General features: G+C 40.0%; 1 protein-coding gene across 2 annotated transcripts in view; it reads left to right on the top strand.

Annotated features, from left to right (window-relative positions):
• Positions 1–298: 298 nt before the first annotated feature.
• The window catches only part of OPCML (opioid binding protein/cell adhesion molecule like), a 121652-nt gene continuing 96893 nt past the window's right edge, over positions 299–25057 (top strand). For both annotated transcript variants that reach the window (XM_036744488.1, XM_036744487.1), the window contains exon 1: positions 299–420. In XM_036744488.1, coding sequence (XP_036600383.1) covers positions 309–420 — 112 coding nt within the window. In that variant the 5' untranslated portion in view covers positions 299–308. The remainder of the gene's footprint in view (positions 421–25057) is intronic.

Raw genomic sequence — 25057 nt, 5'->3', positions numbered from 1 at the left:
AGATCATGGTGTTCTAGGATTTACATCTCTGTAGAATTGCTGGGAGGATACTGGTGTTAAAGAGATAAACTTTTGCAAAGGCATCGTTGTGGGATCATTGAAAGCACTTTGCAATTTCATAGATAAAATCCAAGACAACCCAACGCCTCATTATCAGTTCTGGACCCAGCTCATGGTGTATAATTTTTAAAATTCTCTATGAAAATTTTCTTGGATGCTCATTCCTCTTCTATATCTTTGAAGGGTCATTCCCAGGAACACTTGCTCACCCGTTTTGTTTTTTTTTTTTTCCAGTTCCTCCCCAGATTATGAACATCTCCTCAGACATCACTGTGAATGAAGGAAGTAGCGTGACCCTCCTGTGTCTTGCTATTGGCAGACCAGAACCCACCGTGACATGGAGACACTTGTCAGTCAAGGGTAAGCTACTCAAGCCTGGGGTGGGAGAGGAAGACATTAAGGGTCAGTCTGGGTCTCCCAGCATATGTGCATATTGGTTCACATTTCTATATAAAATGAAACTTTAGGATTAGACTAGGAATACATGTCTTGTTATTTCTTGTTTTAATGTAAAATCAAATACTTATCAAACAATAAGTGGCATATGGAATTATGAGAAAGTGATTCAGAAAGCCAACTTTCTAAAGTTCTCTTTCTTGTTTGACTTATGAAGTTGGGGTTCCCCGAGCCCCTTTACTCCCCAAAACTATAAAGGTATACAGGTACTCTAGCAATTCTTCCCATGAGAAAAACACATTTTCTCCAGGTGATTATGAGAAATGGTGATTTGGGATCTTTAGATGTAGGTTGTTGAATGATAAGAATGACTGTTGAGGGTCAGATGTAACTGCTTGGCCATATGCTTTAGAGTTTCTGTTTACCCAGGAGGAGAAGGATATGTGATCTTCAATAATCTGACCATTTACCTGGAGTCATCTCTGCTACAAGCTGGAAATGACAAGTGTTTTATCTCTAGAGGGCTAGGGCAGCTATGATGGGCAAGTACATCTGTTCCTACCTGGAATGTGTACCCAGGAACTGGCAGTGGAAGATTTGTCAGGACTGCTTCCAAGTAGCGGGGGGAGCCAGCCTGGCGTGAGGACATATCCCCATTGCCCCTTGGAAATCTAACTTCTTATCAAGATCAGCGGGGAATTAAGAAAAAAAAGGGCCCAAGGCCATTTGATAGTTTTATGCTGTAATTAGACTGTGTGATTAATTCCAGCAATTAGAATGGAAACCAGTCTCCCTTTAGGCACTAGAGAATGCAAATAACATAAATGGCAAGAAGTAAGCAAACTGTGTACTGAGATAGACAGACACACCTACGCTGACATACAAAGGGGATACTGTACAGGGAAAAGGACTTCCCTGGTTCCAGACTTCTCTTCCCTAAGCCCTACTCCCTCCCCTAGGCAGGCTTCCCGAGTGGGAAAAACAGTTAAGCTTCCAGTCCCTTTCCTCCTGAATGAAATGCACATAGTAATGCTTGCCTCCACCTAGCTCAGGAGCAAAAGGTAAGGGATGAGTGAGATAATGCCAGTGAAGTACGTTGACCTTCTGTGAGTAAGGGCTGAGAATACTGAAATCCACCCTGGTTTAATGATAAAGGGGAAATTATCAAGAATATTCAAGTATGCCTAAGGGACATTACAAAGCACGACCCTTATACAAACCGGAGAAATAGTATGTGCGTATAAACATATGGAGTCACAGGCCTCTGGGGGAATTTGCTCTAAAGACAGGAGAGTTTTGGTCTCCTAATATATACAAATATATGTAGACGCAGCATGCCAATTTTCTATGTATCTGGTGAAGTCAGATGTCTTTATAAATGCTTGAAATCCCAGAATGTACTCTGTTGATCCTAAATACATATTCCTCTAAGCCTGGAGATCTTTTGAAAGACAGCTTGACTTTGGTTAAGTGTACAGAAGCTATTTTTACAATGCTACAATAGTTAAGACTTCTGTACTTAAAATAGGGGACTTTTAGCCCCCCAGTTGTCCTCATTGCAGCAGTGCAGAGGCTGAAGGGCAGCTGGGAGAAGCCAGGAAGAGCCTAAATTCAATCTGCCCTTGGCCCCCTCAAATCTCCAGGGCTGAGCATCACATCTGAGCCTCTATCTTTTGTTTTCTTGCAGCCTTGGCCTTCTTTGCTTAGCTTGCCTTCCTGTCTCTATCTCTCATTGTCTTTTCCCCCTCCCAATGACATTTAAAAAATTCAACTCAGGCAAGGAAGATGTTTGCCAAGTTTGAAAGGCACTAGAACCTGCAGGGTTTGCAGCTTCCTATTTGAGTCTATGGGGTAGCTGCCTGTGGCTTTTTTCCACGGGTGGGGGAAATGCTCTTTCCTTGTTCTGGGGGAAAAATGGGTTTGAAAGGTTTCCAAAGAGGGGCTAGGGAGACTCCTCCACATCAAACAGTGTTTACGGAACAACTTTCTGGTGAGTTAAGCACAGAAGACTGTGCAACACTGAAATGACATTTCCTTTGAAATACCAGTAGGATTGACAATGGAGGGGTAAGCACTGTGGACAAGTGTGTCTGTAGCTTCACTGAATTCTGCTGACAAAAAATTGAAGAGCTATTTCCAGAAAGTCTGTGAATACTGTAGCGGGGGTGAGTGTGCCTGCCGCCCATGGATGGGTGCTTTTCAGACTTACTGTTAACTTTAGGAAGAATCATGAGACAGCTGAAACCATCTCTTCCTTGTGCTCGGGTTCTAGGCTTGCTTTTCACTGTAGATCCCCTCGTTTAGCACTCTGAGTGTTCCTAGGCTGCAGATAAAGAGATAAAAAAGATAAAGAGATGCTCAAGTCACTTGTCATTTGGCATGACAAGTGCCACTTTGACAGCAGGGACACTAAGCCTTCTCAGCGTTGGGAGCTTCTTTGAAAGGAACATCATGATTTGGGAAGCTGATTTTCTCGTTGAGAAACTGAGTCCTCAGGTGTTATATTCATTTCTTAGAAGAAGAGGCGTCTGAAGGCTTTTGAAGAAATATGCCACAGGTTTGGTGCAACATCTGAGGACCACTTGATCTCAAGACCATTTGCAAATATTTTCATCTACCTTGGAACTCACAGACTGGAGATGCTATGAGAAACCACCCCCCTCCTCCTCTCAGTGGAATGCTGGAGGATTTGTTTACAGGGTTATAATTATTAAGTGTTTTAAGCTTCTTAAAGAAAAGTGCTATGTAAATAAGATTTGGGGGTTTTCCAGCTGACATGCAAACCAGATGAACATTCTACCATGTCCTTGTTCTTTAGATGTAAATAATTATATTGCCTTTTCTAAGGCAGCAGATCTTCCTTACAGAAACAAGAAGGTACACATGAATTCATACACATACACACACATAAATTCAATGGCCTTTAACATTCTCTTTAATAATAGAGAGGGCAGCTACGTGGAACAGCGGATAGAGCACAGGCCCTAGAGTCAGTAGGACCTGAGTTCAAATGTGACCTCAGAGCCTTACTAACTGTGCAACCCTGGGCGAGTCACTTAACCCTGTTTGCCTCAGTTTCCTCGTTTGTAAAATGAGCTAGAGAAAGAAATGACAAAGCATTCCAGTATCTTTGCCAAGAAAATCCCAAATGGGGGTCACAGAGAGTCGGACACAACTAAAATGACTGAACAAAAACAACCACCTCCAAACTGGAATAATCACAAAATCCCAGGGCACTGTTACCAAGAATGTTCCCCTGAAGTGTGTGGGCAGATCCCATAACAGAGAAGATAGAAAAAAAATTGGCAATGAGCCACTGTATTTGGAGCCCCTTGTGGAACAGGTGGGTTCCAACACCTCCCCCTACCCCCCAACACTTCTGAAGGACAAGAGAGAAGGAGCTGGGCCAGAATTAATTGGGAGGCTGTTCCAGGCATATGGGGTAGTGTGAAGAAAGGTGTGAAAATGGGGGTGGATGAAGAAAAGAGTAGAGGCTGTTGTAGAAGATTGTCTTTCCATCTTCCTCTGTTATATCTTGGAATAGCAAGGCTCCTGAACATCTGGACTGATTGACAGTGATATACTTTGAAAGGCCAGATGTTTGAGAAAGCATTAAAAACTTATAATCATCAAGCTGTAGACCTTAGAACTAGAGGAAAAATTACATGTTTCCCTTCCCTCTCATTTACCACCCTTCTCCATCCCCAGTCCCACCCCCACCTCCAGTTTATTTTTGTGCTCCTTGGTCATAAGGAGTATGTGATATTTTAGCTGATTTTTTAAAACAATATACTTAGAAAATTACAGTAATATCTTACTGAACCAACATAAGCAAAAGGGACAGTTATTCTATTTAAGTGAGCTTTCCAGATTAAATTAAATTCCACAAAGTTTGATTAAATATCTACTATAGAGAGGCAGCTAGGTGGTACAGTGGTTAGAAGGCTGGGCCTGGAGTCAGGAAGACCTGAGTTCAAATCCAGCCTCAGACATTTATTAGCTTGTGTAATCCTGGGAAAGTCACTTAACCTCTGCCTCAGTTTCCTCCACTATAAGATGGGGATAATAATTACCCCTATCTCCCAAGGTTGTTGTGAGGATCAAATGATGTCATAGTTGTAAAGCTCTTAAAACCGTGCCTGGCACATAGCAAGTGCTTAATAAATGTTTATTCCGTCCTACTATGTGCAAAGTATTATTCTCAGTACTTCAAGTATCCCTTAATGGCAGCACCTATGAGACCTCATGCCACAATTAGGCATTGGAGGAGAATGTCAATGTAAGAGGAAATGGGCATGTAAACACAAATGAGAAGCAGGTCTTGTTCCAGAGAGCTCACATTCTTCTGGAAAATTGTAAATTCTGCTCTAACACTGGAGTTTTTTAAGTGGGTAGAACTGTTTATCCATATACTAAATGGTCCTGCAAGCCGATGTGCATTTTGGATTTTTATACTCTTTCTGCCCCCCTGCCCCCCATCTAGTTTCCATGCTGTTACTGTTGTTGGTGTATCTGCCTTCGCTAGTACTCACCATCTCTTCCCAATTTGCTGAAGGCTAAGAAGCCATACGTCCACACTTGTTAGAATTTTATCTAAAATAATATGTGTAGGAGAAATTTACTGGAGTCACACAGGATGAAGATATATTGCGGGAGGAAAAGGTGTGATTTGCAGTTACGGAGGGACCTGCCACCCTGATGAAATCCCCCTGGCTACATCCAAATTGTCAGTGTAAGAGTGAGAAGAATGGAGACAATGTGGTGCAGTGGATGGAGAGCCAGCCTTGTAGTCAGGAAGATATGAATTCAAGCTCTTCCTGCAAGATATCCTGACTCCATGACTCTGGGCAAGTCTTCATCTTTCAGGCTCCCAGGCAGCTCTCCAAGACTCTAAACAGAAAAGTTTCAGGCCTGCATTGATAAGAAGGAATTTCCTATTCAACTATACTAATGAAATCAGAGATCCAGATTAAAATTCAAGAAGAAACTCAAGAGTTTCTGTGCAGGGCTCCTGTAATCAGGTGAGTTCAATGTGCCCCCTGGACCTTGAGGTCTGCTTTGGATACACAGAGCCTTATTTTTGTTTACCTCCTGCTACTTGGCCATTTTCTACCCGGTTAAAGCTGTGGTGCCTGGCAGAGAGTTACTTGATAATGCTTGTTAATGGACTGACAGAGTACAATGCGACTCTTCAGTTAGAGTCAGAAGACTGGACCAAATTATCCCTTGTCGTTAATCAGAACAGCCATTTTTCTAACCTCTTACACTCTGACATCTCTTGAAATCTGGGCCTTTTATGGGCTAAACCCACCTATGTGTCAGCCCTCTCTGGCTCATGCTTTACTGGTTCCAGAACTGTAGGACTCATCTGAACAAGGTACACTTGGTACTCTGAGTTAGGAGAGAATTTCCCTTTCCTACTTCGTTCTGGCTGTGTATCACCTATACTGGTGTACAGTAGAGAGAGCATTGGATTTCAAATCAAGACTTCCATGGGCAAAGTGCTTCACATCTCTAGGTCTCAGTTTCTCCCTTTGTAAAATGAGGGGGTTAGACTAGAAAGATAACCTTTAATATCCCTTCCAACTCTGACATTCTTTGATTCTATGTGAATTTGACCTAATCTAGGCCCTACAATCTCCAAGGAACTCTAAACTTCATATGAGGCTAGCTTCTCTAAATCCATACAATCTGCAAAGATTATGGGAGACAATATTTACTCTCATCTTATTTCTGACTCTTACCCCCACTCTGTCTGATTTGTTCTCATTACTTCTTTTTTGTCACTGGTAAAATAAGAATGCTGGGGAAGGCAATGGCCAACCACTCCAGTACCTTTGCGAAGAAAACCCCAAATGGGGTCACAAAGAGTTAGACATGACTGAAATGACAACAACAAAAATAAGAATGGTGTATATAATGTATATATTGGGGTGTGTGAATATGTTTATATGTACATATATACAGACATATACATATATGTGTATGTATGTATGTATTTCACAAGAAATTTAACTATGTGCTTATTCCCAGGTCATTTAATCAATGACCTTGACCCCTTCTGTTCTCATGAAACTAGCCCCAGCTCTAAGCCTCAGCTGCTCACTTTCCTTTCCTTTCGCTCCCTAAACCCACCTCCTATCCTGAAAGGAGGCAGGTTCCTCTGCTCAAACCACCCCACTCCCTTATGATTCCAGAATCAACACTGGCTATAGTGTGAAACAACATTGACACCCCTGTCTGCCGGGAGGCAGTGCTGTTCATCTGCTTCAATTAGTAAGAAACCTGCTGAGACCTACCAACCTCATTTCTCTTATGAACAGTCCCAGGTATGAGCCAGAGACACTAATAGGAATCGTCTCATAATTGACCTGCCGAGTCATCCAGTCCTACTTCCTCTGCTTTGTCTTCCCTCCGAGGCAGCAAGGATCTTCGTTCCTAATCTGAAGACCTGTTTAGAGACTAATTAATCCCCAGAGTGTGAGAAAGAGGTGTCTGAGATGAGAAATCAAGGTTATACATATCTTGCTCAGTAGAACAGTTATGGGCAAACAAGCTGTTCGTCTCACATTTTTGCAAAGCAAATTTACGTTCGCTAACTTTGGTTCTTGTTGTAAATGAGAAGTGTATGAAGGTCTAGCAATGCGCTTTTCACCATATGGGCACCCATATGTTCCCCCCCTTTGCTTGGGTACATTTTAGCTTTGGCATGCACATATGCCTGTATTTTTGCAACTTAACAATATTAAAACTAATCCCATTTATGCTCCTTTTGGGCGAGTTGATTGAGTCATAAATTCCTGAGAATCTCCTCCTTGGGAGCCTAAAGTTCTTTTGTATAAGCTAGGGGAAGGCAAATCTCTCTCCTCTCTCTCTCTATCTCTCTTTCTCTTTCTCTCTCTCTCTCTCTCTCTCTCTCTCTCTCTCTCTCTCTCTCTCCCTCTCTCTCTCTCTCTCATATATTTAGCATTTGAGTACAGTCAACCTAAGTCAAACCAATTTCATACTCAATGCACTGACCTAACCCAGAAAACTCAGAGATACCCAATGCCCTGATTAGCCTAGAAAAGACAATTATTTCATGGAAGAGATAGAAGTTGATTTTTAGGATTCCTCAGTTAACTATTCTTCTGCCTCCATCCCTCATTAATGCTGTTGTCTCTTCAGAAGGAGGGAACCAATGACATAGGGAAGGGTATTTACTCCTGTTTATTTCATGCAAAACTTAGTAACTATGGAACTCCAAATGGAATGATGCACAAAGATACAAGAGAGAAATTCAAACACTCAGGTCCAGCAATAATTCCAGCCAGAGGCAACTCTATTCCACCTTCACATAACCTCTCTCAATCTCAGTTTCCTTTTCAATAGAATAGAAATAATATTTGTACTATTTAGCACATAGGGTTGTTGTGAGAAAAGTACTATGTGTACCTTAAAAGTGCTGAACAAATGTGAGCTTTTATTCCTCTCCCCAACCTAGCCGGAAAGGATCTTTTCTTCATTGGGCCTTCTATAGAATGATATAGACCTGGAAAAGGCATTACCATAGGGATCTTCTATTTTAGTCTTGCCTCGCCTCTCTTGCCACTACACATTTTGCAGAGAAAGAAACTGAGCCAGTTGTGACTTGCCTAAAATCATCTAAGTTGGTACCAATATAGCCAAGATCCAGCCTCTCATAGGTCTTTGCATTTATCTTATACTCATATCATGCTCAAGTCTGCAGGGCTCTTCTTTGTGTCATGGATCCCCTTGTTTTTGTAAGACATAAAATAAAATGCACAGATGACAAAATAAATCAAATACTTTGATGAACAGTTACAAGATGTTTTTTTAAATGGACCCCAAGGGGTTAAGAACCCCTGCCTAGAGCTAGTAAGGGCATCAGAAGCTATTTAGATCAACCCCTCATTTTAATAAATAAGGAAACTTTAAGCCAGGGAGGTTAAGTTGCTTGTCCAAAGACACATTATATTGTGAATTATAGTTACTGAATATTTTCATTTGGGTTCTATCATGCCCCGTGATACAGATTGTAAACTCCATGAAGACAAGCATTATTTCGTCCATCTTTGAATCTTCCAGCACCTGGTACAGTGTTTTGTAAGGGGCTTAAGTGTATGAACTTTACATTTTAAATAAAATACATGGATTCTAAAATTATTAATAAATGAAATCAAATGACATATGGAAACTAATGAGATTCAGATTCATGATCAACTAATGAAGAAACTCTTCTCCTAGATTTAGTCTGAATTTGCTAGAATCCTACTTTGTGAGCCTGACACATACATTGATTTTGATGGGCTTCCCAATTTGGATTTGATAGATTTGAAAGCACAGCCTTCTGTTCTTATGGGCACTGATCTACTATGCCACTATCTTCAGCTGAATGATAAGCTCAGAGGCAAGCTCTCACATGCCCCCTCTGAGTGGGCACCTCTAGTTTCCTATCTACCGACTTGTTTGTGACATCTGGCAAATCACCAAGCTTCTCTCTCATCTCAGTCTCCCACCTGTAAAATGGGAGTAATAAAATCACATTCCCATTCTGGTGTGAGGGAGAGGGGAATAATGAGGGAATTAATCTTGAAATGCCTTTGCCAAACGCTTTTGAAGATCCTAAGCTCTAAGTCTGGATGTTAACATGCATCTTAGCAAGTAAATAGTACAACTAGCTCAAAAGAAGGCCTAGAGCTGGCCAGGCATCCCGTGTTGGCCGCCTTCTGGTTTAGAGCTTCCTTTCTGCAATCGCCTATATCCAATTATGCTATTGAAATCAGTTGGACACTGATAAAATTGAGACTAGCTTTACAAGTATCGCAGCTCTAATTGGCCTCAGCAGTGGGTCTGCTGCGACTCTTGCTGCTGAACAGAGCTTTTGGTTTTCAATAGAAAATAATAAGCAACCTAGTGAAATCACTATCATATTACAGCTGAGTCTGGGGATGATGTGTGCTAATTTAGATGCTGAACTTCCTCACCTGGCCAGATGAATCTGGAATGAAACTTTGGGTACTTTATCCCAGTCCTATTTGCTTTATCACCAGGTGTACACATATGTTCAGATAATTATAAGATCCAACCCAAGTATAAGGTATAGTATAAGAAGCAATGTATTATGATGCAAAAAAAAATAATCTGATAAAACCTATGGATCCCTTCTCAGAATAATGTTTCTTGACTAAATTTGTAATTGAATAAAAATGCTAAATTTTAGTTAGAGGCTAGTCAAAATGAGGAAGTTTTTTTTTTTTTTTTAATCCAAGTTCACAGAATCACTGAAATCTCTCCATGGGCCCCAGGTTAAATACACCAGTTCTAGATCAATTGTTCTTCATTCACCAGGCTCACAGTATATATCCAGATTGGCATTGAATAGATATCAGTTATTCTCAACCTGCCTTCCTATTAAACTTTGACTTCAGGGTGCCAATTGGTCCCTTAACATGTTTAAACTTCAAATTCCTCTCTGATGGCCAACTGCTAGGTGTGTCTTGCATGAAGAACAAGGCATTTGCAAGTAGATGAAGCATTGCCTTCAGCTATTGGTTCAATTTGACTTCCAAATTCACTCTCAAAGTCTTTAGTCTCTCTTCTTCCTAGCACACATTAAAGACTTAACAATTATCAAGTCCAAATGATATTTTGATAGCATTAGAGAACATTCCCACAAGATGAAGTAGATTTTTAACGTGCTTTTCATGGAATCTATATAACTTGATTCCATCCATGTAATCCAATAATTAATAAGATGTTTTGGTATGAACCCATCTTTGACTTGAAAGTCATGGTCAGTTTTATACAGGATTCATGGTAATTAATTTATTGCTAGAAAAAAAACTATAGTTAGCTTAAACTGTCTTCATGGAAATGTCCCATTTTAAATTAATTGTTCTTGACCTTATTTCATTAGGAATCTATTTTCTTTGTAAGTATAAAATACATTAGTATTATCTCTATCCTTGGACCTATTTTATGACTGTGTAATATTTGGCTAAGCTATGAGTGTGGAACTGAGAATAAGACTTACAATAATCACTAAAGGTAATGTAAATCTTATGGTACTTTGGTGTGACAAATAGCATGATTCCCCTGTCTATAGCTTATAAGATTTATTTTCAACTTTTTTTATTATGCAGCCATGGTACATAATCAAAACATTCATGTCTTTAGTCCATTTTATATATAATAATAGTTTGCCCTCTTAAATGGTCAACTCCTTTTGCATTGAACCCTTTCTAGAAATTAGGATATTGATTATTTTTTTTCCCTTTTATCTTGCCTTCCTGTACTACCAGAACACAAAAGAACCCCATTCACTTCCCAGTCTTGTCCTTGATGGCAATCTGCTTATCATGACAGTTCTGAGTAGCACCTACCTGAACTTCTATGTTGTCCCATCTATTTCTTAGATTTATTGCAGCAGTTTCAACATGCAAACTAAGGTGTTAATATAATAAATTCTATCAGCAGAACCTAATTGCCTAGCATTCTAAGGTTTCTAATCAGGCTTTGATAACTACCATACAGGTCTTAGGGCAAAGAAGAGTTTCCCCTGTACATCCCCCTGACTGGTATATTACCCTGCTTTGGCATTCTCATCCTCCCTAAATCATAGACAATGGTTTGGTATCTGTGGGGACCCTTCTTATTATTTTATTGCCATTTGATTGCTGAACCACTCTTGACATTCTGTAACAGATATTGGAGAATTGGAGAGATATTATAGGATTGGAAAAAGATAAATGATGTCCTAGTTTTCAAAAAAGGAAAGAGAATATAGCTTAGAGACTATGAACCAATGAGTTGGCTTTAATTTCTGCCAAAATTCTAGATAGAGCTAAATCTAGAAAAGGAAGAGAGCAATCTAGAAAAGGAAATGTTGATTACAAAGAGTCAGCATTACTTTACCGAGTAAAAATTATGCCAGAGGTGGCACATAGTACATTCTTAATAAATGCTCTTTGACTGACTCACTGATGACATTGCTTTTTCTGACAGGGTTAATAATCTGGTAAATGAGGGAAATTCTCTAACTACATTTTACCTAGAGTTTAGCAAATTATTTTGCACTATGTCTTGTATAATTCTTATGAATGAAATGGGGAGATGTGAACTAGACTATATAACAAATAGGTAGTTCTAAAACTGGGTGAATGACCATCCCCAAAGCATATTCATCAATATTTAATACCAGCTTGGAAAGAAATCTCCAACATAATGTCACAAGAACATATTTGACACTGCATTTTTAGGCATTTATTCAAGTTAAAGATGCAAACATTAGATGGCAAGATTATCATTTTCAAATAACAAAAAAAGCTAGGAAGGATAACTAACTCTATGAATGACACAGTCAGGATCAAAAAAGATTTAAGAAGTAGACTAAAGACACTGAGCCAAACTGAATAAAATGAAATTTTAAAAGGATAAATTTTAAATCTTACACTTGGATTCAAAAACCCACTTCATGATTACAAGATGGGAGAGATATGTCTAGACAGCAGTTCTTCTGAAAAAGATATACAGGGCTTAGCAGAATGTGAGAATAATATGAGGTAATATTCTGAAATGGCATCCAAAAAAGCTCATATAATCCTATATTGTGTTGAAAAGTATAGGGTCTTGGACTAGGGAGGTGACTGTCCAACAATATTTTTACTTAGTAAGACTACACATGAAGAGTTTTCATTTCTTCTGGGTCCTGCCTCACATATATTTCAGGAAAGACTCTGAAAGGTGTGATATCCTGAGGAGGCCCACCAGGATAATGACAGGCCTTTAGAGAATAGGCCAGAGGAGGGGCAGTTAGGTGGCACAGTAGATAGAACCACCCCCCCAGTCAGGAGGACCTGAGTTCAAATTTGGCCTCCAACACATGACATTTATTAGCTGTGTGACCTTGGACAATTCACTTAGCCCACCCTGATTGCCTCCCCGTCTACCCCCCCAAAAGAGAGAATATACCATAGGAGAATTAGCTGAAGGAAATTAAATGTTTAGCCTGGAAAAGACTCAGGACCATGTGGAGAACATATCATAGTTGCCCTCAAGAATTGAAAAGGCTGGGATGAGGAAGAAGGAAAAGACCTTTTGTTCTCAGCCTCATAAGGCAGAACAACGGGTAGACGCTGTATAGAAGCAAAGTCAGATGCAAAGAAAAACTTCCTAAAATGTAACATTGCCCCAAAGTAGAATGGACTGTTTCAGGAAGTTGTGAATCCTCTCACTGGAGCTGCTTAAGCAAAAGCTACATGACCACCACTTATCAGGAACATTGTAGACGGAATTCTCTTCAGGTATACATAGGACTAGATAACCTCTGAGGCTCATTCCATCTCTTAAATTCTGTCCAAAGTTTTCTGTGGTTAGAAAAATGGCTTGAAATAACTGAACCAGAATAACATGCCCAAACTCAAAATCCTGTCATTCAAGAAGGTGTAGTTATATCAGCTCAAATCAAACCACCAGGAACACATTTTTCCAAAGGAAGAGCTCCCAGGACTTAGAGCCTGAAAAGACATTATAAATCTTCAAACCCATTGCCCTCATTTGACAGATGGGGAAATTGAGGCCCAAAGGGGTAAAGTGACTTGACTAAGGTCACACAGAGAGTACTGCTTCCAATGACTCCAAATCTAGCCCACTTTCCATTACACCATGCTTTCTTACCATTACAGTCTGAGTCTAAGTTTGAGGGAGCCTCCTCAGCACACTAGGAAGTACCCAGATGAGGCAATAATAATAATAATAATAATAATAACAATAATAATAATAATAATAAAATACTTTAATGTAAAAGTCCTGCTTCAACGGTGCTTAATAATTCAGGAAAGGATGTGTTGGGCTTGCCCTCTTTGACTTACCTCTCGCTTGAGGTATAACAGTTATTCAGCCATTAGTTGTGATGTTTCTATGGGAAGCTTTTTTTTTTTTAATACATGCTTTGTATAAAAAGAAGAATAATCCAGGTTCCTTACCCTGGTAATTTTCTTGGGACACCAGGCCCAAGTTTATATTGAGAGATTGAGATAGCGCTGTAATTTCCAAACTGAGTTTGAATCCTGCCACAGATACTTAGTAGTTTTGTGACCATAGGCAAGTCACTTAATTTATATGGACCTCAGTTTCCTGTCTCTAAGAAATGGGGAAAAAATGCATGTGTTGCCTGCCTTGTAGGATTGTTGTCAGGATAGCCCTTTGTAAACATTTTGTTTCCATTTCCATCTGTATACTGGAGATAATAGTAGCACATACCTCCCATAAGATAATATACGTGAAGTGCTAGCCTTAAATCCTATAAAAATGCCTGTTTATTATTATCGTTATTAATTATGTCATGCATGTAGTGCAGATCCTCCTCCAATACCTTATCCCTCATCATCCTGGGTGATTCTTATCCATGGCTGTCCATAAGCCCTCAGTAGACCACTTACCTGTTGACCTTCCTTAGGTTCTTTTCAGTATCTTAGAGGTGCTCATAACCCTTGGACAAACAATCTATCATCTCCCATTCTCATGATATAATCATCAAACCTCCTTTTGGTCTCATCCCCAGAGCTAGAAGGGACCTCAGTGGCTATGACTTGCCCATTAGGCTACAAGTTAAGCCACTGTTTGTACCTATATCATTATCGGCAGTTAAGTGACATAGTAGAGAGAGTTCTACATTTGGAATGAAGAAGATTTGAGTGTGAATCTTGCCTCAGATTCTTCTTAGCTGCATTAGCCTTTCTTACCTCAATTTATTCATCTGTAAGACAGAGATAAGAATGGTACCTTCCTCAAATGGTTGCTGCAAGTATCAAATGAAATAATGCGTACAAAGCACAGAGTGCAAAACTTAAAACATCTTATAAATGTTAACTATTAGTTTGTCAACAAACATTGATTAGGCACTTAATATGCATCAGGCACTGTGCTAAGTGCTGAGAATACTCAAGAAGCTCAGTTCTGATGGAGGAGACAAGATGCAAATAACTATGCACATACAAGATACAAAAAGTGTAAATAGAAGGCACTCTTAGAAGGAATGGTGTAGACAGACTGGGAATGGCTTTCTGCAGAAGGTACAATTTGAGTTGAGTCTTAAATGAAGCCAGAGAAGCCAGGAGGTAGAGATTAAAAAGGGGAGAGTAGATCACAAATGGAAGGAAGCCAAAAGGTCAAGTAATAAGGTATAATTCAAGGAATAGCAAGAGGATCACTGTGTCTTGGGAAGTAGATTGGAGAGAAGCATAAGAAAACGAGAAAGGTAGCAAGGGATAAGGTTATGAAAGGACTTTCAATGCCCAAAAGAGGAGTTCGTTTGATCCTGGAGGTAACAGGTAGCCACTGGAGTTTGTCGAATAGAGGACTGACATGCTCACATCTAGGTAGAAATGACAAGATTTGACAACAGATTGGATATGTAAGGTGTGTGAGGTGATGGTGAACCTGAGTAACTCAGAGAATGGTGGTGTCTTCTAGAGAAGCAAAAAAATCAGGGAGAATATTTGGGCATGGAAGGGAAGATGACAAGTTTGAACATACTGAGTTTTAGCTACTTATAGGATATCTGATCTAAATTGTCTAAAAGGCATTTTATAATGTGAGACTGGAACTCAGGAAAGATTGGGGCTGGATACATAAATCTTAGAGTCATCTACATAACGATAATAATTGAACCAATAGTCTCCCTCCTTGAGTTGTGCTGCTTTGGCTAGGCTGGTTTGTCTGCCCTGTTAATAGCAGTTCATTAGCAAGTGGTGAGGTTGGCTGGCCTCTTTCCCCACTGGGTTTGCTCTCCTGAATGATGACTCTGGAGACTGAGTTAGAAGTGGGGCCAGTGGACCAGGAGGAGCTGTTATTCCCAGGGCTCTTGGGCTTAACCTACTTACTGATCATCTAAATGTGAATTCTTGTAGTAAGAAAAACATGTCAGTGGCCAGGAGTCCTGGTGAGTTTCTGGTATGGCAATTAGGAGAAAATTTCTTGTTTATGGTTCCCTTGAGTCATCTCACATGTCTCTACCTACAGTGAGAAGCTGCCAAAGGTGTTAGCACATTTAACCCCACTGGAGAGTCAGTTTGTGATATGTTCATGCTTCAGTTTGAGCAAAGACTATGTGACTGATCCTACCTTCCATGACTACTACCTTTCTATCAGGATATGCTCAGGGAAGGGGTTAAGGATATTATCTATCATGTAGTTTGGCATCAGACGGTGGATAACCTAGAATGCCCATATCAATCATCTGAACATTGTCCATATAGAAAGGGAAATCATTTTTTTAATTGATGGTGATGATGTGGTGTGTGGGGAAGCATGGATGAGAGAGGGTCAATGTTTTTGAAAGAGGCATCTAATTAAAGACAGGATGACCCCTTCGGGCATGTTTTAAAAGGGATTCTTTGTCAGATAGATGTGCGCTTTCCATCTCTGAAGTTCAGTGGTTCTGTGACCACTGTAACAGAAATACATAGCATGGTTTGGGTGGACAGGGAGATGTGGTACCATTCGAAGCAGAAAGGAGTAATGACCTATAATCTAGTGGTACCAGTAGGAATGGAAAGGATGAAATAGTTGCAATGTACATTATGAAAGAAGAGTCAATGTGGAGTAGAGGGAAAGGGGGAAGGTCAAGGACAATTTTAAGACTTCAGGGCAAAGCAATTGAGAGAATTCTGGTATCACTATCACAGACAGCACAGGCCAGAGTAATAGGAGCTTTAGGAGAAAGATAATGAGCTTACTTTTAAAATATCACTACTTCAAATAATAGCTAACATTTATACAATGCTTTAAGATTTTCAAAGCTCTATGCATACATTGTACCATCTGATCCTCATAACCAATCTGGGAAGTCAGTGCTATTATCATTCCCGTTCTACAGATGAAAAAATTGAGGCTGAAAGGTTAAGGGATACACAGCTAATAAGTGTCTGAGGTGAAACATTGTTGGTCTTACTGAATCAAATTCCAGTCCTGTTACCCACAGTACCACCAAGCTGCCTATTAATCTTGGGATAAAATCAGCACACCAACATGGAGAAGACCAGAAGACAACTGAAAAAGCTAGACTGAATCTCCAAGTGAGATCTGGGCTAGAGACATACATTTCAGAATCATCAGTAATAGGGAGCAAGTAAAGAGATTGAACTAGATCAATTTCAAAAGGAAATTTTATAAAAAATGAAAATCTGCCATTTTGCAAGAAATATTTGGCCAAGAAAAGAAAAGGATTGGAAAATGGAAACGATAGAGGCATGTTTGTGTTTCTTGTCTTCTCTATAGTGAAAAAGAGTGAATTGAACTGTATCAAATGTCTCATCACAAGCTACAGACTAGCTGGGGCTTTTGTACCAATACCTTGCCTGAACTGAGAAAACATATGGAACTTCTTGCTCATACCCCATTTTTCTTCCTCCTCCTCTTGCCAGAAATGAACACCTGTGGTTGATACTGAGGGATTAAGCAGGTGGGTTTTCCCATAAAGAGACAGGTGTGTTTAGATGGCACTATCGTGGGCTGTATCCATGTGGCTCCTAGAGTAGGAGAACTAGATGACATTCTAATTCATGCAGGGACAACTTCCTGGCAATAGTCTTTGTTTCTTGTCTCATCAGCCCTATCCTATCCAACCCCATAACTACTCCATGCCCTGAAATGTGCTCCCACATCACACACACACACACACACACACACACACACACACACCTTTGATCTATCCTATGCATATACATAATGACCAGATAATGATTCTAAAGCATTTTTACAATGATGTATGTCTCTGCTAGTATCAGAAACCTCTAGTAGCTCTAGAACGTCTACAAAATAGTATCTGAAATCCTTCGCCTAGCCATCTTTCCCATTCCCCTTCCCCTTCCCCTTCCCTCCCCTTTCCCTTCCCTTCCCTCCCCCCCTCTCTCCCTCTCCCTCCCTTTCTCCACCTTTCCTTTCCTCTCCTTTTCTCTTTCCTTTTAGTCTTTCTTTCATTCCTTCCATCCCTCTCTTCCTTTCCTCGCTCCCTCCCTCTTTCTTTCTTCCTTCCTTTTTTCTTTTTCAAGTAATAAGTATCCTTCTATCAATTTGTCCCTCCCACTACTCTCCATCAAAAATTTTTAAACTGAAAAATAAATCCCTCAATCCCTCAATACATACCTACATAGTACAACTAAACAAATTCCCACATTTGTCATGTCTTTTTCTGCATTTAAAGTTTAACACTTCTCTACCCAGAGATAAATAGTATGTTTCATCTTCATTAATTTGGACTTGTGCTTTATCAGTACAATGATTAAGGTTCTAAAGTCTTTCAAACCAACCATATATTTCCAACCTTAGTCCACAAAACTTTATGGTAGGAATCTCATTTTCCCTAGTGTAATGCTTTTGATCCCTCCTCACTACTGTCTGCCCCTATCAAGCCACATCTGGAGTATTATGTCACTTCAGGACACCACATCTTAAGAATGCTGACTCGGCTGGTGATCTGCCCAGAGACCATGCTCTATGATGATGAGTTGAAGGAAACAGAGATATTTAACCAACTGAAGGCCTATTGGGGGGAGAGGATCTTTGCTTTGAACAAGCTAACAGGCTGTCACAAGGAAGATGGATTACACATACGATGTTTTGCCTCATACAGGAGAACTGGGAGCAGTGGATAGAAGTCTTAGAGAACAAATTTCAGATGGACCTAAGGGAAAGTGTCCTTCCAATAGTGATTAGAGGTTTTAGAAATTGGAATGGGCTGCCTTGGGAGGTGTTTGGGTTTTGGTCATAGGAAATCTTAAAGCGGAGGTTGGATGGTCACTTGTCACTGATATTGGACAGGCAAGACATCCTTTTTCAGATAGAGGTTAGACTAAGTGACTTCTGAGGCTCCCTCAGACATTGAGATTCTGAGATTTGCAATTATATCTTGTGCTTTTGTCCTCTCTGAGCTTTTGTACCTGCCCTCTGCCCTAACCAGGAAGCTTCCCCTTTTCTGACTATGTTTCCAAATCCTACCCATTCTTCAAAGCCTAGCTCAAATCTAAATCCTTTGCAAATCCATAAATAAACACTATCATGTGGCTTACCTACCCTGTTGGTGGCAAGGCACACTGTAAATACGATAGCCAAATACTTTACCTCCTCACACTCCTTTAATGTTTGCATCATTTAAATAACACTGGACTTTAAGCTTTTTGAGAGCAGGAATGTTTTGTCTTTCTATTTTATCATCCCCACCAGCTGAGCCCCTTCTACCCTGAATCCATTGGGGAAGATCAGGTAGTAGGAAGATCTGCCACCATTGGTCAACTTCCTCTCCTCTTATACCCTCCCACCAGCTCCAAGCTAGTCACTGAGACCACATCTAGGACTACCTAGATAGGCCTTCCCCCTGACCCGTTTTTTGGAATGTGGCCTTCTCCTACTTCATTTCCCCATTTTTCTCCCTCTCCCACTCCAGACTGCCCCCTGAACCAATCAAAGACTATTTTAGGTGCCCTTCCCTCTTTTTCTCCCCTTAATGCCTCCTCTAGCCTTAGGTATCCAGAAACTGTCAGGGCTTCTTTACTACTCATTAGGATTAGATCAATTTTTAAATCAACAAGTATTTATTAAGTACTTACTGTACAAAACACTGAGGATACAAGTCCAAAAACTAAAACAATCCCTACTTGTAAGGCGCTTATATTCTAATGGGGGAGACAAAAGGATATCTATAAATATATACAGCATAAATACAAATATATATGAAGTAGTTAAAGACAACTAGTTTAAGAGGCATGGTATTTGAGGCCATGGGTTTCGGAAAAGCCCTATGTAGAAAATGGTGCTTGAGTTGTGTTTGAAAAGGAGAGAGAGGTTCTATGAGATCTAGGTAAGAAGGGAGTACTTTCCAGATATTCGGAATGGCTAGTAGAAAGAAAATGAGTTGGAAAATGGAGTGTCTTGTGTGAGAAATAAAGATAAGAAGAATTTGACCACATCGAACAGTGTGGGGGAGATTAATGACCTATGAAGATGGAAAGATATGTTGTACAGTACTTTAAAAGTTAAGGAGATTTATATTTTATATTTATATGTGTTTTATATTTTATAAATTTATATTTTATCCTCAATAAAACAGGAAGTCATTAGAGTCCATTGGGAGGGGTGGGGGTCATCATCAGTTCTGCACTTGAGGAAAATAACCTTAGCAATACTCCATAGGAAAGACTAGAGTGGAGACAGAGAGACCAAATAAGAAGCTGTTGCAATAATCTAGGGGAGAGGTAATGAGGACCTGAACTAAAGGGGTAGCTAATGGGATATAACAACAGATTAGAAATGTCAGGTGAGGGAGTGTTAGCAGCCTACAGCCTGAAGTTATGAACATGAGAGCCTGGAAGGATGGTGGTACCTTTGGCATAAATAAGGAGATTTAGAAGAAAGGAGAATTTAGGGGTCACATAGGTAGGGTCATAGGTAGCTTGCTATCTAGTATATCATGCTACCTCTCATCTTACAATCAAGAGATCTGTATTTGAAACTCATGTGAAGAACTGGGCAAATCGTTTCATCTCTCAGAGCCTTAGTTTTCTTCTCTGGAACAGGGAGATAATAATACTTGCAATATTGACTTCTCATTGCATTGTTGTAAAGGAAGCTTTTTGCAAACCTTAAAGTGTCATCCAAGTGGAAAGTATTATGTCCTACTCAAGAGTATCTTCTAACCCTTCCCGCATCCTCCTATACTCCATTGCCTCTCTCAGTACCATAATGTCTTCCAAAGTCATCACCTAATCTTTTCCCTCCCATCTTTCTCCTTCTAGCAGTTTGCTGTTAAATTTTCTTTATCCAATCTCCCACAGTCATGACTTAACATTAATTTTCCATCCCCAATCCCCATTCTCTTACTAAATGATACCCTCTTCCATCAACCACTCTCTAAAGTAAATCACAAAAGTAAGGTCTTGAAGAAGGAGGTACCACTGTGGGTGAGTTGATACTGAGCAACTGAGTGGAGAAGAGTTAAATTTTTAGAAGGGCATTTGGACAAAAGGTATTGGAGGTCAACTTTCACATGCCATCAGTCCAAGAGAAGATTGGATGGGGGAGGGGTTAGAAGAAACTCTTGAGTAGGAGAGGTGGTAGGTTAAAGGCTTTCCTTCACCAGTTTCAGGCCAGGCTTAATTAGGTGTTTTCCTCCTCTTGGAGCTCAGAGAAAGAAGAACAGAGTAGAAATAAACTTCATTGTCTGGAGGGTTTTAATTGGAATGGAATTCTCAAGTCTTCCTAAAAGTTGTAGCAGCATTGAAGATGGGTCCCTCCAACGAAAGTAGGTAGAATCAGAGTTGCTGGGGAAAATGGTCTCATTAAAAAGAAAATGTCGATTCCTCCTTTGTGTCTGCACTCCACAGATGGAGGCCACACCAAGCATTTTGCTTTTGATGTCTATAAAAACGAGGGTGGAGTAAGGGGGTTTGATCTCCCACTAAACCCAAAACATAGTCCCAAGCCCCTCACTCCACTCTCCTTCTAGTAGCCCAGGAAGCCTCATTAGTCAGAGGAAAGGTGATCATTAAAGTTCCTTTTGCTCTCCACCCTCAATAGTGAGTCCCACTTAAGGATGATTTATCAGTGAATCTGGAACCTCCCCAGAATGCAAGAAGTAGCCTGGTTTGAATGAAACTCTGCATTATTTTGCTTCTTAAGTGAGCTGTTTGAATGATGAAATCATCAGTGTGCTTTTATCTGGCCTTACACTCTTACTTACCCCTTGGTCTTATCCTCTCTGGCACCCCTTCTTTGCTCCTGTTTACCCTTGGTACGATCCATAAGTGGTTTAATTGCATTCCTCTAACAGGTCATCGTTCTTTCCCTACCTGTTTCCCACTGAGCTGGTACTTATTTGTCCCTGCACAATTTGGGGCTGGATATAGCAATTACATGTGCAATGAACAGGCTCATCTCTCCTATGAATAGTATGGATATTGTCAATACCATTCATGGCAGAACCTACCTCTCATCAGAGTATACTGGGATTGGTATAGGATCTGCAACTTCAACATGGGGGAACCAAAATGTTCATATGTGAATGCAAGAGAATGAATTAAAAACAAATTATTAAGCACTGATTATGGGCCAGGAATTGTCTAAGCAATAGGAATACATATACCAAAATGAAACAGTCCCTATCCTCAAAGGGCTTAAATTCTAAATTGTGGATAATATAGATATGGTAAAGTGATTCATTGGACAGTTGATTGACATGAACTTTCCCAAAACAATGCTACTGTTCATTTGATAACTGTGCCATGAAAAAGAAGTAGAAATGGAGAAGGGTTGATATGGCAATATGTTTATGGTGGCAGGGCAGATGACAGTATGGCCTGAGTGGACAAATGGATAAGGTATGAAGCATGGCCAGGTCCCAACATAATGGGCAAGGTGAGTATGTACTTACAAATCAAGATAGCTTAGTCCCTGAACAGGAGTTTCAAAGTCAAGGAGACGAAATTCCTCGGGGACCAGGGACATAACTTCTGAAAGTTTTATCCAAAGAGTGCTTTTCCAGGTATGGTACAGGCTCATTTCAAGTCAACCTTCCTCTAACTAGATTCTTCAATCAGCTATTATCCTTCTGTCACCCAATTCCCTAGCATTAAACCCATGGACACAAGTTTATATTCTTCTCAGTGTCCCCATATGCCTTTGCCACAAAACCCAGTTTTCTTACAGAACCAAGGCAATGATATCACTGAAAATTTGAAAAACTGAAACCTGAAAAATCTTCACAATTATCACGATTATTCATGGGGCAGCTGGGATTCTAGGGCTTGATGAAGACTGAAGAAACTGATAAGAAACCAGACATAGTAAGCTAGTAGAGGGCAACAGAGAGTCAGGTCAGCCAGTCGTAGAGTTTTTATTTTTTGGAGGAGAGACAGAGATTGCAGACTGAACTAGTTAGCCCCCTCCAGAGCAGAAGCCAAAGTGAAACTGGAGAGTAAAAGGAAATAACAAGGTCAAGAGTAGGTTCAAGGTGGAAGACTGGAACAGGAGGTCAAGGCTGAACAAGCACAAATAGGTTTTCCGTATGGTCTAGTCATAGGAAATTGGAATGAATTCTAACTGCCAGTATAAGTGCCTTTGGACAGCTTCCAACAAGTTTGCAGTGTTGCTCATTTTGATTCAATTGAACTCAACAAATATTTATTAAGTACTGACTACTGCTAGGTGCTACTAATGTAAAGATGAAATAATATCTGGCATTTATATAGCTCTTCAAGGTTTATAAAGTACTTTCATATGCAACACTTGCCCTGAATCCAGGAGAATTGGGTTTTCCCTCAAATGACTCCCACTTCTGTGGTTTGATAGTGAGCAGTTGCTTACGTTGTTGTACCCATGTAGACCACCAGTTGGCTCTGGAAGCTTAGGCTATGCCAGCTCCCTCCCTGAGAATGTGGCAATCAGCTCACGACCTACTGAGCACATGCAGATGACCTCGTAGTGTCCCTACAATTTGTGTGTGTGGGGGGGGGGGGGGGGGAGTGGGGTGCGTGTGCGTGTGTGTGTGTGTGTGTGTGTGTGTGTGTGTGTGTGTGTGTATCTGTGTGTCATAGATTCTATGCTTTGTAGGGGTATGGAAAAAATTTTCTAAAATAACTCTACTATTTCTCAGTCCCATTCCTAATATCAGTTGGATCCATCTTGCTTTTTTTAAGATCATAACATCAGGGATCTCAGGGTTTAAGAGACATTAAGAAATTAATAATGTCCTTATTTTGCAGATGAGAAAAATAAAACTCAGGGAGGTTAAATGACTTGTTCAGGGTCACACAGATACTAAAATAGCAAAATAAACAGAACTGAGATTCAGGTTATTTGACTTTGAATCCAACATTCTTTGCACTCTGTTGCCTCTCAGTTGAATGAAACATTAAAAAAAGAAACAAAAAAAACACCTCACTTGTTTAACATGTAGGTTAAACGCATTTATTAAAGCGAAAGTGAAATTAAAATGTAATTTTGTTTTATTAAAGAGAATTAAACCAAGTCTCTCTTATGACACAGAGTCTGAATTGTCAGCCAATTTTCAGTATGTTCTTCATATTATTTCTCATAGTGGGACAGATATACCCAAAGGCTGTTTGTAGGGAATCACTCTTAGGTGTTCTTGGTCTCAACATAAAAATAGCAGAAAGGAAACTAAATTACCACAATGGCCTCACATTGGAGTATTCACCATAGAAACTACACTCCACATGCAAGATACTTAATGGGGTCGTACTGCCTTCTAATATACAGACCCATATTAACACAAAAACACAGTTTGTCCCAGTCTACTTTATCTAGGCACCTGGATACAGAATTATTCTAAATTAAAGGAGGGAGAAGGAGGGAGAGAGAAATACTCTTTTCTTTCATCTTTATCTCTCCCATAGTACATGTCATAATGTTCTTTACTCTGTAGGGCTTAATAAATGTTTGTTTATTTAAAATGGAAAGGTGGATAGATGGGTGGATGGACAGATGGATGGATGGATGGTTAGATTTTGAGGTTCTTCACATTAGGATAAAGCTTCTGCAAAATTATAAAGCAGGCAAAATTTACTTGCAGTTCTGTAAACCTTTAAAAACTGTATAAATGTGCAGGCACTGTGATAAGTGCTAGAAATAAAAAGAAAAGCAAAAGATAGTCCTTGCTTTCAAGGAGTTCATAGTCTAATTGGGGAGACACCATGAAAACAATTATGTACAAATGAGATATGTATGAGATAAATTGGAGATGAAGGAAAGACTATTGGTGGAATCTCAGGCTTCTATTAATTGGCGGAGAGGTTTGTTGGTCTGTGTGTGTGTGTGTGTGTGTGTGTGTGTGTGTGTGTGAGAGAGAGAGAGAGAGAGAGAGACATATTTTTCCAAAAATACAGAAATCCCACTACCATACCGCACAGGCAGCCCCCTCTTCATGATGTTCAGTTGTCCCTGGTCACAGAGTATAAGTCAACTCCCTCTCGCTCTTGAGATGGTATTCAGCAGAAGCTCCTTACCATCCAGAGAAACCTGCAATTCTTTGCATGCTGTATGTTATTATTGGTTTTGTGAACATAGGTTTACATTTCAGTGTTACTTAATTACCCTTCCTCATCTCCTAGCCATTCTCACATTTAAATAAAACTCTCGTTTCACTTAACAATGAAAAGGCTTAAAAATTTGCATATTAAGTGTGAGTCAGTGGCAAGGATATCTAATTAAAACCGTCTACATTTTTTTCTTCTTTTTCCCCTTTTCATTTTTTTCTCCCCTGAGCTGCTGACATTATTGTAACTGTATTCAGTGTCCCCATTCTGTCAGTTCTGGTACTCTGAGGAAAGCAGCAGAGAAGGGTGCAAGGGAGAGTAGGAGCCAGAGCGGGGGAAGGGGGAGGAGGATAAGAAAGGAACAGAAAAGAGAGTACCTAGGGAAGACAATGAGAAGGCACCACAAAGGGATTGTGAGAGCAGGGAAAAAGATGGTAAAGGGGGGCGGAGGGAAGAATTTGGTGGAGATGGATTGAGGTTATTGATTTTTAAAAAATAAAAGTATATACGTAGAAGGAGATGGAAAAAGAATAAGGAATTGGGAAAAAGGA

Source organism: Trichosurus vulpecula, chromosome 2 (genome assembly GCF_011100635.1).
Source record: "Trichosurus vulpecula isolate mTriVul1 chromosome 2, mTriVul1.pri, whole genome shotgun sequence".
NCBI classification, from domain to species: Eukaryota; Metazoa; Chordata; class Mammalia; order Diprotodontia; family Phalangeridae; genus Trichosurus; species Trichosurus vulpecula.
The sequence above is the reverse complement of the archived record's forward strand: the minus strand, read 5'-3'. Positions and strand labels throughout refer to the sequence as shown.